At 38.8% G+C, this 16,795-nt stretch overlaps 1 protein-coding gene across 1 annotated transcript in view; it reads left to right on the top strand.

The window, feature by feature from the left end:
• The first annotated feature begins 6,410 nt into the window (after positions 1–6,410).
• Positions 6,411–16,795, top strand: part of slc4a7 (solute carrier family 4 member 7) — a 56,357-nt gene continuing 45,972 nt past the window's right edge. The window contains exon 1 of the mRNA XM_067600294.1: positions 6,411–6,584. Coding sequence (XP_067456395.1) covers positions 6,540–6,584 — 45 coding nt within the window. The 5' untranslated portion in view covers positions 6,411–6,539. The remainder of the gene's footprint in view (positions 6,585–16,795) is intronic.

The following is a 16,795-nucleotide window of genomic DNA, read 5'->3' as shown; positions in this document are numbered from 1 at the left end:
TTTCATTTTCTAATTGTCTTTTGTGGTATATTTTCATGTATTTTATCTTAACTTCTATTTTTTATTGTAATGCACAACAATACCAAGTCAAGTTCCTTGTATGTGCAAACCTACAATAAACATATATGAAGTGTAGCATGAAATTGAGACACAGCAATCATTCTAATCTGATAATCAGAATTCATGTCTGTTTGGTTTCCCTTCATTGGTGTTCATGTTTTCTCTACAGTACAAGTTGTTAGGAGCAGTTAACTTAATATTTGTCATGATGATTAAAGAAATATGTTGATTTAAGAGTTCTGTAAGTGGACTGACTGCAAACATCTCGTCCACACTTAAAGATATCTTTGTGACATTTTTCTGTCGTTATTTATGTAATTTGAATTACTGAAAAAAACTGTCTTTTGTCCAATATTCTTTGCTCCATTATGTTTTTGCATAGAAATGTCCTTTTTCCATCCATGTACCTGTTAAAATTTCAACACTTTATTACTTAATAAAAACACATCATAACTCTTTTCACAGCTTCCATTTGTTCATGTCAGCAGCAGGAAATATTTGTGCTTGATTCAGCAGATACAGGCCACGATGACATCTTAATATAGAAGCTGTGGGCTGAACAATAACCTGGACCGGGGGTTATGTAAAACAGCAGGTCAAAGGTCGTCTGAGATATTAATTAGAAAGCTGTGCGGCGCCTCGTCTCCTGCTGACAGCTCACCGTTTAATCTGCTCCGTTAATGAAAAACCAGAGAGACTGGAGCTGTTTTTAACTTCAGGTCAGCAGAAAAATACCTGATATCAGTTTACACATCACACACACACACACACACACACACACACACACACACACACATTACTTGCCTAATCCTAACTTTAACCTTAAACCAAGTCTTCATCCTTAAATTTCATAATTTACATTGTGGGGACGTGTGTGTTTTGAGTCCCCACAATGTGTAAACAAGTAGTACGTCCCCTCAATGTATGTAATACAAGTATATATACACACACTGCTCTGTGCAAAAAATCCACTACCGAAGTTTTTACTCCTTGTTAAATATCTCATAATTATGATATAATAATACATTATAATAGTAGTAGTAGTAATAATTGTTAGATAATAAGTTGTAGTATAATATCTCATAAGTACAATATTTTCCTTGATTATAATAAAGCTTATCTTTCTTTCTTATTACGTACTTGATTCTGTAGGGCCTTCACCCATGATCTTCCCATGATCCCTCAGGTTTCAAGGACAAAGAACAAACAAACAAACAAACAAACAAACAAGCAAACAAACAAAGACAAAGAACAGAGAACTACAGTGTTCTTGCGTTATTATTGGCAGTGGTTTACTGTAAGATTAACTTAGTTTGTTCAGTTCTTGAGTAATTACTATTTTGTAACTGGTTAATTGTAACTGGTTTATTTTCCCGCCATCGATGGTCTCTGCTCTTCCTCCATCGCTGCACGTCGGACTCGGACAGAGACGTGATCCAGCTGACGAGCCGGGACAACGGGACCGCCGACTCCGCCACGCCGCCTGGTCGCCCAACGCAGTTCATAAATATTATAAACCTAGTTGTAACGAGGTTATAACTGGATTTAGATACTAATCATTTTACTACGTTTATCTCTTTATTTTGATCATTTTAATTATTTGTTAAGATGCCAAAATTTATAGTGAATCAATGAATCGGATGTTGCCATGAGGTGAGTTTAATGTAAATTAAATTTATATTTAAATAGAAATATTGATTATTTTTGATTGATCTTATCATATATACTGGGCAAAAGTTTTAGGCAGTAAAAGTAAATTGAGGATGATTTGAATAGTTTTTATTGATCAGTTAACTTGATCCAAAGTTTAATAAACAGCAGAAAGTGAATCAATATCTGCTGCGAGCAGCTTCGTCTTTAAACCAGCAGCAGTTCTCAGTGTTTCAGGTTGTCGGCAGGTCGGTTGTTCCTGCGTCTTCTTCTTCTGCTGCTTCTGTCTCGTCATGTTAATCCCAGACTGACTCCATGATGTTGAGATCAGAGACTGAAGATGGTTCTTTATGACTCTGGCTGGATGTTTGTTGTCCTGCTGCAGATGATCAGACGTCTCCTGATGCTGCTGCATCATGGATCTAAACATCTAAAGGGACTAAAACATCTGCACAGTGCTGTATATTCCATATATTCTCCTAATTATGAGGAACTCTCCCTCTTTCTTTCTTTCTTTCTTTCTGTCTTTATTAAAATTGTCATGTACTGAGTCATGATGTCTTTCTTATAGTTTTGAGATATTTTCTCATATTCAGTTTCTCTTTCGTTCTGACTGTTCAGACAGAATGTGAAAGTAATTTAAAAGGTCTGAAATCTCTGGTGAGTTCAAACAATCTTACAGCCGACGTTCGTACAGTCGACACATCAAAAACAGTCAAATTCATACAAATGACACGAGACAAACATTCACTTTCTGTCTGAACACACCTTTATAAATATGAACTCAGTCATAATAATGTGATAAAATCTCATAATGGGAAGTGAGATAGAAGTCATGACTTCAACATACTAACTGTCACGAACCGGCTCAGAGTCAGTGACACATGTGAATAAAGCTTCTAAAAAATATATGTATTGTATTAACTTAATATAAAATTGTAATAATGTCAGTCAGTTAAATCAGTCATGAATGCAACGTATGGATGAGTGAAGTATGTGGCGCGTGCAAGCAAAACAAAACAGAACCAAAGTCTAACCCGCCTGGCTGGTGGGAGGAAGAGAGAGGAAGAGGTTAACAGGAAGACACCTGAATAATCTAAACTACTCAGGTGCAGGTAGTTCCCCGACGTCCTCTCCAACCCGCCCACAAAGAGACGTCTAAGCAGGAGGCAAAGGAGACGTCACGTCACTGTCAACGTTTCTAATTACTGTGTTTTTTCTTTCTTTGTTGTAAAAACTCGACAGTATGTCAGAATTATAAAAATAGTTTCTTTGAGTTTCGAGACAGTTCTTCTTCCTTTCTTTTCCAGTTTTGTATTATTTTTTGCAACAGATACCAAAACATAATGTGGCACAAGACAACATATTACTGTAAATCAACAAGCAGGTAATAATAATAATAATAATAATAATAATAATAATAATAATTCCTCTTCCTTTCTTATACTTAACAGATGCTAAATCATGACTCATAATGAGAAACTTTCTCAAATGTTTCTTAAAGTTATTAGATTTTACTTTCGTTCTTGTAATTAATAATTCATAATTATGAAAATGTTTCTTGTAATTTTGAGTTTTTCAGAATAATGACAGATTCTCTCTTTCTTATAATTAGATTCTTCTTGTTGACGAGTTTATCATAATTATGACATGCTATTTGATAACGATAAGAATAAAGGAAGAATTTAAAAAATGTAAACATGTGACTAAAGGCATTTTATTTCAGACTGTAAACAATACGACACAAACAGAAGAGTTTATAGATTTTTGAGTAATAAATGTTGTTCTTTTATCTAGAATTGAATGTGTGACATTTGAAAAGCCAGTTCATGTATTATTTCCCTGAAGAATATAAAGATATAAAGATAAAAAAGAATAAAGGACTGTGGGGGATGCCGGGGGGCCCCCGCGCTGCTTTGTTAGAACAACAATGACTTTACTGTAATGAAATAATCTGTCAGGATTACGGCGGTGAACGGGACCAGCAGGAGGGAAACGCCACACAAATATGAAGCTGCTAATCACAGATAAGCTGTTCAAAAGGCAAAAACACGGCGGACTGCGTCTGAGCTGATGCAGCCGGTTTCATGTGGCTCCTCCATCATCATGAGTCCGTCGGCTTTTTAACAATTATTATTCTGTTTTCCAGCCGAACTTCATTAAAATATCTCAGTTTTCCCTCCATAATGCTGCATTCATGGACTGTTTGATAGGATGGGAAAAAAGCAACTTCCCAGCTCACCTGACAAGTTATGTACAATATTTATTTTATTCTTTTCACAGCTGTGATTTTTTGTTCCTCGCCCACTTCCTGTCTTTCCCAGAATGCCTTTTGATGTGTTTTCAGTACTTAACCTGTTCATATCCTGACAGTATTCCCTCATGATTAGTCTCTATACCGAGCAGGAAGAGTGTGTTCTTTAGATTTTAAATCAATTTCAGGTTCAAATTTAAGTTTATTTGCCATTTGTGTGAAAAAAACATCATCTGAACAATGAGATGCTGATGACGAGGCTCAATACTGCAGGCAAAAATAATTATATACAAGATTAACAGTAAAGATATAAGAAAAACTACTGCAGATAAAGAGTTTCCAGTAGATAAAGGAACCAGAATATAAATATATAACTGTGTTAGATGCTATGAGTATACATTAGTTGTTTATGGAGAAAAAAACCATTGAGAACCTCAAGTTACCTCAAACAGGAGAAAACAACAGCCGAACTTATTTCACTGAATGTTATTGAATGTGAACTTTTTGATTTTATGAATTAATTTGGGTCCAGTTTAACCCTCAACAGCAGCACAAACAGTTTTTATAGTTGAAATATTTCTGTTTTTGTAAATTCTACGTCACTCATGTGTTCAGGTTGTTTTTACTGCCGTCAAATTTAACTTGAACAGTATGTTAAAGTATCAAAGTAAAAAAATACTCCATTGCTTACAGAAGTATTTTTAGCAACATTATCATTCATGTGGAGTCGTGCTTCTCTTTTAGTTCTGTTTTTACTCTCCACCAACTCCTGAGGGAAATATCTGCTCTTTAGCTGCTAAATGCTCCACTATGTTCACCAGCTAGTCTACAGCTAACTGTGTCTGTGAGCAGGTAGGTTTTTCTCTGAAAACGACGCTATGAGACGCTGAGAGTGAACCAGAACAGTAAAGTTGCAGCCGGACAGATAAACAATGAGCTGAAACTCACTATAAAGCTCCGTAAAGCCGAGAGGAGCTGCAGAGTCTCTGTAGGTTCATCACTATGAGCCAAACACATTACACACTGTATAGATCAGACTGAGGAGCAGAGAAATATTGATTATAGCAGCTTTAAGTACAATACTTGAATAAATATGATTAGTTATCATCCACCACTGATTGTTTTATACTTGATTCTTAAGGTCCAGTTTCTGTTTTTCAATAATTCAAACATAATGAACAAAGACTCAACTTTTGACTCATAATGAAAGAGAATCAGCCAACAGTTTGGACGCCAAACTTTCCCAAAACTTTCCAAGCTTGTTTTTCCAGAGTGAGCTAATAAAGGTTTTCCTGTTTGTCCAGCAGAGAATAGTGATCAGTTTATTGATTAGCTGCCCAGTACATTTCCAGTTATGTTATAGGTTGTGTAATGATAATAAATATTGGTTGATATACTATATCATTATCAGATTTTAAGAACTCTCAAATATTAATATCAGTATAAACCTCAAAAATCCTGTATCAGTGAAGAGGAGGTTGCATATTTTCTTTTCTATGTCATCTGTTTTTGAAAATACATCCTGTTTTACTGCTGAATCACTTTATTACTGGACCCGAACAAACTGATCGTTTCACTTTTTAAGTTAGTGGCTCTATCTATCTATCTATCTATCTATCTATCTATCTATCTATCTGTCTATCTGTCTATCTATCTATCTGTCTATCTATCTATCTATCTATCTATCTATCTATCTATCTATCTATCTATCTGTCTATCTGTCTATCTATCTATCTATGTATCTATCTATCAATCTATCTATCTATCTATCTATCTATCTATCTATCTATCTGTCTATCTATCTGTCTATCTGTCTATCTATCTATGTATCTATCTATCAATCTATCTATCTATCTATCTATGAAATGATGATATGACAGATTGGACAAGTGCTGTATTCATATTATTATTATCATTTATTTTTTTATTAACAGCCTAATGTCAGACAGTTACTGTCACTGAAAAATGTTTTGACTCAAAATAATGTAAAAATCTCTTAAATCTTTATAAAAAAACATATAAAGTAATTATCAATAATAAATATAATTTTTACTGCTGATATCTACGGAAGCGCCTTGCAATCACCATTGAAAAAAAACATAAAATTTTATGATTTATTACCTCATAATTTTGAGATAATAAGTCATAATTTTAAGATAAGGCCTCCTTGTTTTCATTGGTGACTGCAGTGATTTGCTTCCGTTGATATCAGTAATATCTGGTCTGTCATTACAGGATCAATAACAGTATCTGTTGTGTTATTGATAACAAGCCAGCAGCCTGAAGTCAATGAGAAAAACTCTCATGCTTTGTTACCGGTAAAGCCCCGCCCATTACACTTTCCGGCTCTGTGATTGGTGGAAGTGAAACAATTTCTGCCACGTAAGCGGAGTCCGGAGCTGTCAATCACAGAATGGGCGGGCTTTACATCTGGAGTTAATATATTCCAGGCAGTTGTAAAGTAGTGGAGGAGAGAAACGTCTAAAAACAGAAGGGGAGCCGGCGGTTAGCTGACTCGGATGAGCTTTAACCTCCCGGAGGAGAGGAAGAGGAGTTTCAACTGCGTGTTCCGGAGATGGATGAAGACAACAGCGAGCAGATGAGACCTCTCCTCACATCTGTAAGTTCCCACTTTCCTCTCAAGTGTACCTGTTAGCCGGCGGCTAGCGACTCCCCCAGCAGGATGTGAATTATCCCGGTAAAGAGCTTTGAGAACAAACCGGAGGTTTTCCTCTAAGATGCCCCGCTGTCAGAGAAAAACTACCGACACGGAATAATTAAACATGTGTGTTAGTGACGGTTTAACTTCTCAGCCCGGCTGGAAACGACGGCTGGAAACCGTCTGCTTTTGTTTTTAAGCGACCACGTTTATGCCAGGAAGTGAAGAACCGATGCGTGCTGCTCTCTGTTAACGGAACTCCGTTATAAAATCATTCAGTTCTGAGTACGGAGGCTCCACGTAAAGTCTGTGTACGTTTTAAAATATGAGTAATACACGTATTTGAATGTTTACGAAGTAATCTTACATTCGTCATGCATCACATCCCATCAGAAGCTCTCATTTTAATAAAATACCATCTTTTCTGGCTGGTTAGCTTTACTTTCCCTTCACGCTCTCATCCGCAGCTGCTGCTCGTCTGAGCGGCAGCGGCGCGAAGTTCAGCCGATAATCAAAGATGAAATCAAAGTTTTTAACAAAATGCGACTCTGACAAACTCGTGTTAATACGCCGAATATGAGAATAGATCCTAACGACTTGAAATAAATGTCTTAAGCTGCTGTATGAACTATCTAGTTGTACCGGTGACCACAAAAACTTAAAAATGATAAAGAAAGTAGCGGAGTTTTGTGCAGACTGATTAAACAATCACTGGAACTGTTGTGAAAGCGGCTGGAAGGACAGACTGTTGTTCAGACAACCCGCGTTTATGTCACATTTATCATCAGTTTGTTGAGTTGTTCATGAGCAAACGTGCAAACAGAGCACGTGGAGATGTGTGTGTGTGTGTGTGTGTGTGTGTGTGTGATGTGTTTGTACTACATGGTGGTGTGTATTCAGGAAGAGAAGTCTGGTTTGAAGCTCCAGAGGAAACGTGCCCTTGAGCAAGGCTCTGGATCTCCACCAGCTGTCTGTTGATGCTGCTCTGTGGTTGACATTTGACCTTTTTGGCTCGTTGGTGACGACTTTTCTCATCCGATGTAGAGAGTTTTTATTTTATGGAACCAGTTCTCATGTGTTTGGCTGGTTTAGACATTCCTCTCATTCCCACCTGACCTGCAGGACTTCATATGATGGCTGAGTCATGTGACCTCCCACCTCCAGTCCACTAAAGTCAGGATGAAGTTTATGTAGGTGAACATTGGTTATAAAGTTTTAAAACTTCATAACTAAAAAAGGTTTGATTTTCTCCCGACCAGAACGGTCCTCACCATCCTGCTGGATGCTGCAGCGTGGTTACCATGGAGACAGGACATCAGTCAGTGTTGGCTTTATTGAGAACCTTCCTGAATAACAGCTGCTGACAGAAACCGTCCACAGAGGAAGTTTACCTCAACTACACACAATCGCTCACAATACAAAGTAGAGCTGCAACGATGAATTAATCAATTAATTTGTCCATTGACAGACATTTAATCACCAACTGTTTTGATTTTGAGTCAAAAAAAAGTCCAAATTCTCTGATTGCAGCTTGTTAAATGTGAATATTTTCTGAAGATCTTTAGGAAACACTGATGCACATTTAATAGAGTAAAGCTGCAACAATTAGTAGATTAATTGAGAAGTTGATCAACAGAAAATTAAGGACAAATATACAAACATCAGCTGGTTTGCAGCTTCTCAGATGTGATGATTTGAAACCTTCATGTGGTAGAAAACTGAATGTGTTGTTTGGATTTTTTGGACTGTTGATGAGATAAAACAAGACATCTGAAGGCGTCTCTTTAGGTGTTTTTCTCTATTTCCAGACATTTCATAGACTAGATATAGATTCATCTATGATTGACAGGTGAGCACCATCATCTGCTGCTCTCATGGCCTCAGATCCTCCTTTAATCAGCTGTAACATGTTAAACTTTGATTTTCAGATTTGTGTCTCTGCAGGCGTTTTTCTCTCTCGGTCCTCCAGCTTCTTGTTCGTTGGTGTTGTTGTGTGAAGCTCTGTAATACAGCAGGCAGGAGTCTTCTGTTTAATCAGCCGCTGACTTCCTGTCTGTAGACGCTCCCTGGAAACGGAGGTGAAACTTTTCACTCTGTTCATTCAAATGAGGCTCGGCTGTGAACAATGGCAGCTGTGTGGAGCTGTGAGAGCTGACGGAGCGGCTTATTGTCTGCTGCAGATGGAGTGGCAGCTCCACAATAATACGACATTTATTAGCATCTTTGATGCAAAGCAGCAGCAGCAGCAGCAGCAGCAGCAGCAGCAGCAGCGGCGGCAGCAGCAGCAGCAGCAGGAGGGAATCGAACCCTCAGCAACAGTTGGCTTCATCCAGTTTTACTCCCACATGTTCCTGTCGGGGTCTAGAGGAGGGTTACAGGGTTTAATGGCTTCACATAATATCATGATACTGATAACAGACTAACAGTCAATGATTAGTCAATTAATCGGCTAATAAATTAATCACCAACTATTTTGATAATTGATGAATTGTTCTGAGGTCTCAGTGTCTCCTCGAGGATTTTACACCCCTGAAGCTGCTGGTTTAGTGGCGGGGGGGGGGGGGGGGGCGTCTGTATCGCTGTGATAATAAATATTAACTATATTTATTTACAACACATGAATAAATGTTGATCAGTTAAAAACAAATCTGAATGTTTGTTTATAATATAACAAAATAACAAAACTGACAACAAGACTCCAGTTTGATTTATAGATGAATCAGCGTTTTGTTTCCTAATAACTGAAACTATCAGTGACTGAGGTCATGAGGTCAACGACCTTCTAGCAGCTGAAGACAACATGTCAACAGAGTTATTGTGTCTTTATTAAAGATATTAACAGAACAGTGATTCATCTAGAAACGTGTTTCATCCTGCTACTCTTCCTCACTTCTGTCTCCTCTTCTGCCTCCTTCACTCACTCTGGAAACATCAAAACCTTCCTCTTTAAAAGTCTGAGTGAGCAGGAAGCAGAACGTTCACCAGCATGCTGTTAATCACAGTAACACAGAGAGAATACAGCAGTAGTCAAGCTAATGCTAACGGTCAAGCTAATGCTAACGATCAAGCTAATGCTAACGATCAAGCTAATGCTAACGATCAAGCTAATGCTAACTATCAAACTAATGCTAACGATCAAACTAATGCTAACGATCAAGCTAATGCTAACGATCAAGCTAATGCTAACTATCAAACTAATGCTAACGATCAAACTAATGCTAACGATCAAACTAATGCTAACGGTCAAACTAATGCTAACGATCAAGCTAATGCTACACTAACGTTACTGTAAAGCAGCACTAGCATCATTTTAGCTGCAGAGGGTTTTTTTCTGGCTGTTTACTCGGTTGTATTTTGTCTAAATGTCATTTATGATCCAATAAAATACAAAAAACAACCAAACATAGAAAAGATAAACATAAAAGATAAAAAGCATAAACAAGTTCAGATGCCAGAGATTCATATAAAGGTCACTGACTGCTGGTCACATAAAGAAAAACATGTCAAGACGTCACCATGATAATAATAATAATAATAATAATGATAATAATAATAATAATAATATTAAGAGTCTTTTTCACCATTTTCTGACATTTTATAGACAAAATGATGAATCGATTAATTGAGAAAATAATCATCAGATTAATAATGTTGCAGCTGTAGATATTTGTCTTTAAAGTGTTGAGCAGCTTTTCTACGTTTCAGTTTCCCTCCACAGAGACGAGCTGCTAAACACATTAACATCCATCAACATGCTGCTGCTGCTGCTGTGTTCTTCCTCTCTCGTCTCCTCCTGACTGTGATTCATCTGTTTGTCTCAACTTTTCCCAACTTTTAAACACACACAACGTCGTGTTTGTTTCCGTGCTGCTCAGAGTGAAGCAGACGGTTATCAGCTCACAGCTCCGTCTGCTGAACATCAAACCTCGGACGCACTTCTGTCATCGTGGCTGAACGTCTGTCGATCGTCGTCAGTCAGATGAGCTGCAGGAGTCTGAGGCAGCAGATCTGTGGTTTAAATCCTTCTGCTGACACATTAGAATAAATCTTTATTGTCCATCAGGGTGAAAAACATGAAGATGCTTTAAACATGATTCTTCTTCTATTATAATCCATATTAACACATTAATAACAAGTCTGTGGCTTCAGAGTACTGATGACTCAGTCGTGCCTCCTCTTCCTCGTCCTCTCTGTAAAACATTGAACTGAGGAGTTTTAGGGTTTACTGACTGTTCTGCAGCCGTCAGGACGATCCTGCAGCAGGCGGGAAGATGAAGAGTTAAAACACTAGTACATTAGTTCTAAAAGAAGGTTTCTCTTGATTTCAGCCGTCAGGTGTTCAGATCTGCTGCGTTTCTTCATCTTATGTGAGAATAAACAGTGAAGATCTTTGAGTTTTAGACTTTAACTAAAACTAGACTAGACGCTCCAGCTGCTGCTAATCAATTAAATAATCAACAGATGAATCAATAATGAAAATAAGGCTGCAAATGATTGAATATTCTGCCAGTTATGTTTTCAATTAATCACTTAGTCTATAAATAGTGAACATATGTCATGAACAGTGTTGTAGAGGCTGCAGTTTGTTGTTTTGTCCTCAATAAAATCAGATTTTTTGATTTATTGTCACATTTGAAAAGCAGAAACCAGAGAATATTTCACCTTTTTGACAAAAACGATGATTCAATTATCAAAAATAATCAAAAAGTGATTTAATTTTCTGTCTCTAGATGAAAATAATAGTTTCAGTTTACAACTAACGATTATTTTCATTCTCATTTAATCTGACAGTTATTCTCTGGATGAAACATTTAATCTATAAAATTCAGTTATTGATGTCAACGACGTCTCAGAGTCTGCGTGATGTCATCGCAGCTCTAAACTGTCTATCAGAGCTGCAACTAACCTTTATTATCATTATGGATTCTATTGATTAATCAATTGTTTGATGGTCGTTTGATCCATAAAATATCGAAATTGGTGAAAATGTTGATCAGTGTTTCCTAAAGAAACAAAGACGTACAGCTGAGATTTATTTCTTAAAAACTGACTCCAAATGATTCATCGATCATTAAGATAGTTGATTAATTGAATAGTTGGCAACTAATCGATTGATCAACTAATCGTTGCAGCTCAAACACAAACACAAACGGAAATTCTGCAAAGTTAATAAACTGACTTTATAAACTATAAACCATTATCACCAGATGATAAAAATCATTGTTAGTTGCAGCACGGTAACTATGTTAACCATGGTAACTATGGTAACAGGTATGTGCGTCATTTTAAAACAGGCGTGTTGAGTTTAAAAAGTGGGTGAAACACGGCGACTGCACAGTGACACGGACTAAACACACACACACACACACACAGCTGCGGTGCGTTCAGGCTCGTGTTGTGGCGGCGTCCCCGGGTGACTCGTGATGATGTCAGCAGTCTGGTCCTCCAGCGGCTCGGCGCTCTCTGGTGGGCCGTTTAGACTGGATCCTGTCAGGATGCAACCGAGTCTGCAGGGAAACAGAAGAAGAAGAAGAAACTGTGCAGGAAGTCGAGCTGCAGTTCGTCTCGGCTGTTGTTTAAACCATCAGTACGTTGTTTTATTTTATTAATGTGCAGAATATAAAGTCAGAACATGTGTCAGAGTTTCCCAGAAGGCTGAAACCTTGTTGAGTTATAGATTAGCAGACTAGAGCGTCACATTAACCTGGTTTTGTCCGTCAAACAGCCCAAAACCTCAAAATATTTAATTTACAATAATATAAGCAGCAACTTCTCAATTTTAAGAACCTGGAACCATCAAACGTTTGGTGTTTTTCTTGTAAAATGATTTAAATATCACAGCTGCTGCAGACGAATGTTCTGTTCTATTGATGAACTAATCAATGAATCGTTGCAGCTCTGCACCACACTGATCTTTAAACGCCTGCAGTACTTCCACTGTGACTCAATGAGTCTTCTTTATTTTATTTATTTGGTCGTGTTGTACATGTGAACAAACAGTGTGCAAAAAGCATCATGGGTAGTTTATATGATACGCTTCAGGATAAGAGAGAAAAAAAAACAACCGAAGACAAACAGAGAAAAGTGGAAAAGAAGGAAAAACCAGAAGAGAGAAACTAGAAACTGGAGCGTTTTCATTTATATCTGTCATGCCCACAAAGGCTCTGATTGGCTGTGTGTGTGTGTGTGTGTGTGTGTTTTCAGTGTGTGTGTGTGTGTGTGTGTGTGTGTGTGTGTGTGTGTGTGTGCGTGTGTGTGTGTCATGTGGAGGCTGTTTGCTCGCTGTATCTCATGACCCGACTCACCACTGCTATCAGATGCAGCCAGTATAAAACACCGTGTTATCCTCCTGTGGTCGCCGTGACTACAGAAACACAAAGACGCTGTCGACGGCAACAGCTGGACTGTGTGAACAGCTGGACTGACAGTAAATAACACATCGGACAGAGAGAGAGATGATGATAGACGTCTTAACGAACAGTCAGTGATGTCAGGGTGTCTGCAGGTTTTAAAGTATCAAATTCAGTTTCCTTCAAAGTAATAAAGTCTCATATTTCATGTGTAAAGATGTTGAATGTCGTCTCTTCCTGCTGTAGACTGTAACATTATAAACCACAGTGAAACTGGTGCGACAGCTGATGTGCTGCAGCTGCACTGATTGACTGAGGCTGTATTCAGACCATCAGCTGCAGGGTCCAGGGAGGTGTGACGGGGGGGGGGGGGCGTGTTTATTTGTGCTCTAGAACGTAACCCTGTGAAACAATCACAAAATAACATTTTATTGATCTGATTCACCGGCCGTCTCCCTCTCTTCATTCACTCTCTAGCTCGCTCGACCACAGCTGCGCTCTCTCTCTCTCTCTCTCTTTTTCTCTCGTCTTTTTTAAAATGAGTCGAGAAGACAGCAAAGTCTGACTTTTATTTTTAACGTTATCATATGAAGATAAATGTCCTCCCCTCATGGCAGAGTTTACTACTCTGATCAGTGATCTCCAGCTGTGATTGGCCACCGCAGCCGTCAGCCGCTGTGACGTCAGGTTGCGTTTCTCCAAAAGTTCCCCAGCCGCGGCCGAAACGCGCAATCCCCGTTCAGATGAATGGGAGGATCAATTAATCAACTCCTGGTTAGAGCATTGAGCCGTTTTCTGCCTCTTATCCGACTTCAGGTCTCATTAATTGAATTAATTACATCATTTCCCAGTTGTTGTTATATGCTGCTGGAGTTCTCAAAGAAATGTGATATGATGATAATAATAATAATAAATGATTGTAGTTCGTATCGTCACTGGTTTTCCAGCCTTTCATACTTCATGTTTTACGTTGAACTTGCTGAAGCTGCAGAAACCCTGGATTTCCTACACTACCCAGCATGCTTTTCAGCACCTCCTGCAAAGGGTTTGAGCCTGTTGTTATGAAACATATAAACATGCATCATCATCATCATCATCATCATCATCAGCAGCAGCAGCAGCAGCAGCAGCAGCAGCTGCTTTGGGGGGACTTTTCCTTTTTATTTCTTTCTTGGCTGTTTCCAGACTTCCTCCTATAGAAGCTCTGCTGTAACAGAAGGATGTTGAGAACAACTTTATTCACTCATAAACAAAGACACCCGCTGCAGCTCAACACAATCAGCTCATATTTCAGTTCTCTGCAGCAGTTTTACTCCTTGGCTTGACGCAGGCTTTGTTTTGTTCTGCAAGAAAAACACGTTTTGTTGCACCAGGTATTATGAAAATTGTTATTTTTCCGCCCACTTCTATTATCTGTCCTCTGTTATCAGATACATTTCCTGTGCAAGTGTTTGTTCCTCTATGTTATGAACTCTGCCGCCTCTAGAAGACGTCACATTAACTTTAGACTCTGTCTGTACAGTACTGTTCATATTCCTTCACCGTCTCCTTTCATAATACGAACTCATAAATACGTCATCAGTTATCAATAACTGGGTGATTAATCCATAGAGAGAGAGAGTGTATCCTTCAGGTTTTACATACAACAGGAGAACGTAACAGTTTTTATGATCTCATTCTCATCTTTTATGAGCCTCCCTGGATGTCAGCAAACAACTATTTGTTATGTAAAGATATAGATATAGATATAGAGTAATGATGACCTGAGCAGAGAATGAAGTCACACTCCCTCTCTCTCTCCGTGTTTTTTCTCCAACTTTATTAAGTAAACGAGACACATGTTTGTCTTGGTTGGAGATGTTGGTGCTATAGTGCGACATCTAGTGGTTGGATGTCATGTATTGCAACTAGTGATGCACAATATTATCGGCCGATAAAAGCTCTAAAATGAAATATCGGCATCTGCCATTTCTGCTGATTATGAGAGGCTGATTTGTTGCCATCTCCTCTGCGGCTAACGCTCCGCTAGCCTCGCAGCTAACGTTAGCCTCTCAGCTAACGTTAGCCTCGGCTCTCCATGTGGATCCAACCGGAGCACCGAGTCCCGGTTTGTTATTCAGGTTAAAGTGGGAAGAAGCAGCTGAGTGAAGTGCAGCCTGCGGAGGAAACACCGGGACCGTCAGGGTGAAACAGTCCGTAGAGGAGCTGCTGTGTTCAGCTGCAGAGATAGGAAACACTTCAGCTGACAGGATGTACCACTCTGTTTGGAAAAAAAACTTCTTCTTTTTGGTTTATAACGGCGGTTGTCAACCAGCGTATCAGGTGCATTAGCGCCACCTTCTGGTCCGGAGTGTGGACCAGAGATTAAATCCTACACATTAATCCTGTCTGTCTAATAAACTCAGTGAAAACTCTACTGCTGCTCCCACTTGGCAGCTTCATTAAAGTTTTAACACTGAACTCCTGAACTCCAGTCTTCCTCAGTTCTTCCTTCATATATTGTCTTTATTGATCATACTTAGAACAATCTGTGCTGCATGTATAATAGTCTCCTCAGCCAGCTGGTAATAATATGTACATATATCAGATATTGTGCATCCCTACCAATGATCTATTGATCTTTACAAATCATGACCCCCCTTAATATTTATTATTTAGCCACTGATTCTTTCTTTTAATATCTTTTCCCAAAAAAGTGTGTCAGTGGGAGGAGAGAAGGGGGGTCAGTACAGTTAGTGTTGTTGAAAGGCTACTGATTGGCTAATCTCACAGTGACTGTTATTGACATAAGTCAGCCAGAGCGTGTGTGTGTGTGTGTGTGTGTGTGTGTGTGTGTGTGTGTGTGTGTGTGTGTGTGTGTGTGTGTGTGTGTGTGTGTGTGTTGGCTGGTGTGAATTTTCCCACAGTTCCTGGTGTGTTTAGTAAACGCGGCTGCAGTCCAGATGTGGTTTCATGTGGTTTTTTCCTCTCAGCTGGTTCTCCTAATAAGGGAGCGACAGCAGAGATGGGAGGACGTGTCTCTGGTCTCCGGGGAGTCCTGAGAGCCGGTCTGACTTTATCTCGACTCTGAGTGTGTGTGAGTGTGTGTTCATTCTTATAATAGCAGAGCTTTTATTTTAAAGCCAAGCTAAAATAAAAGCTGACATTTGTCCCTCGGCTCACATTCATCATTCTGTATCAAGATTCAAACTGAAATAAATTAATTAGCTGATTAGTCGATCAACAGAAATATCAACAATCCCTCGTTCCAACGTGAGGTTTCCTGTTCTGACGTTTATAGAGTCTAATAACGAGCTGCAGCTTTTAATCAAGATGTAAATCAAATGGTCCGCAGCATCGTGTCGAACAGCTGATGAAGTTCCTGTTTTAAAGTTCAAACCTTCAACCTGTTGAAGTGCCTCTGAGCCAAACTGTGAACCCTGTGCAGCTCCAGGCCTGGTTTCCCAGAACACACTGCTTCCTGTTTCCCCTCCTCCTCCTCAGATCAATGGTTTTATTGTCCTGCTCTGATCTGTTCTCACCGCTCAGAGCAGACTAATAAAAATGATTTGTGACTTGATTGTTTTCGCTCTTACATAAATGTGTTTGGACAGATTTTTATCTTCCAGTCGACATGAGGCGTTGAACTACCAGCAGAACGACCCGTTCTCTCACAATATTTATCAAACAACATTTATCTGACGGTCAGTTCATCTCTGTGATTGTGATGAAATTTACTTCATTCATGTTTCCTTCAGGATGAACCGTAATAACTTTGATCCTCTGACGTTTCATTGAGCGTCGTCATCTGGTCCAAATAATACCAAATCTGTTGATTATTTT

The sequence above is a fragment of the Thunnus thynnus genome, chromosome 10 (assembly GCF_963924715.1).
Source record: "Thunnus thynnus chromosome 10, fThuThy2.1, whole genome shotgun sequence".
NCBI lineage: Eukaryota > Metazoa > Chordata > Actinopteri > Scombriformes > Scombridae > Thunnus > Thunnus thynnus.
Note: the sequence above shows the minus strand (reverse complement) of the source record. Positions and strands in the feature narration are given on the sequence as shown.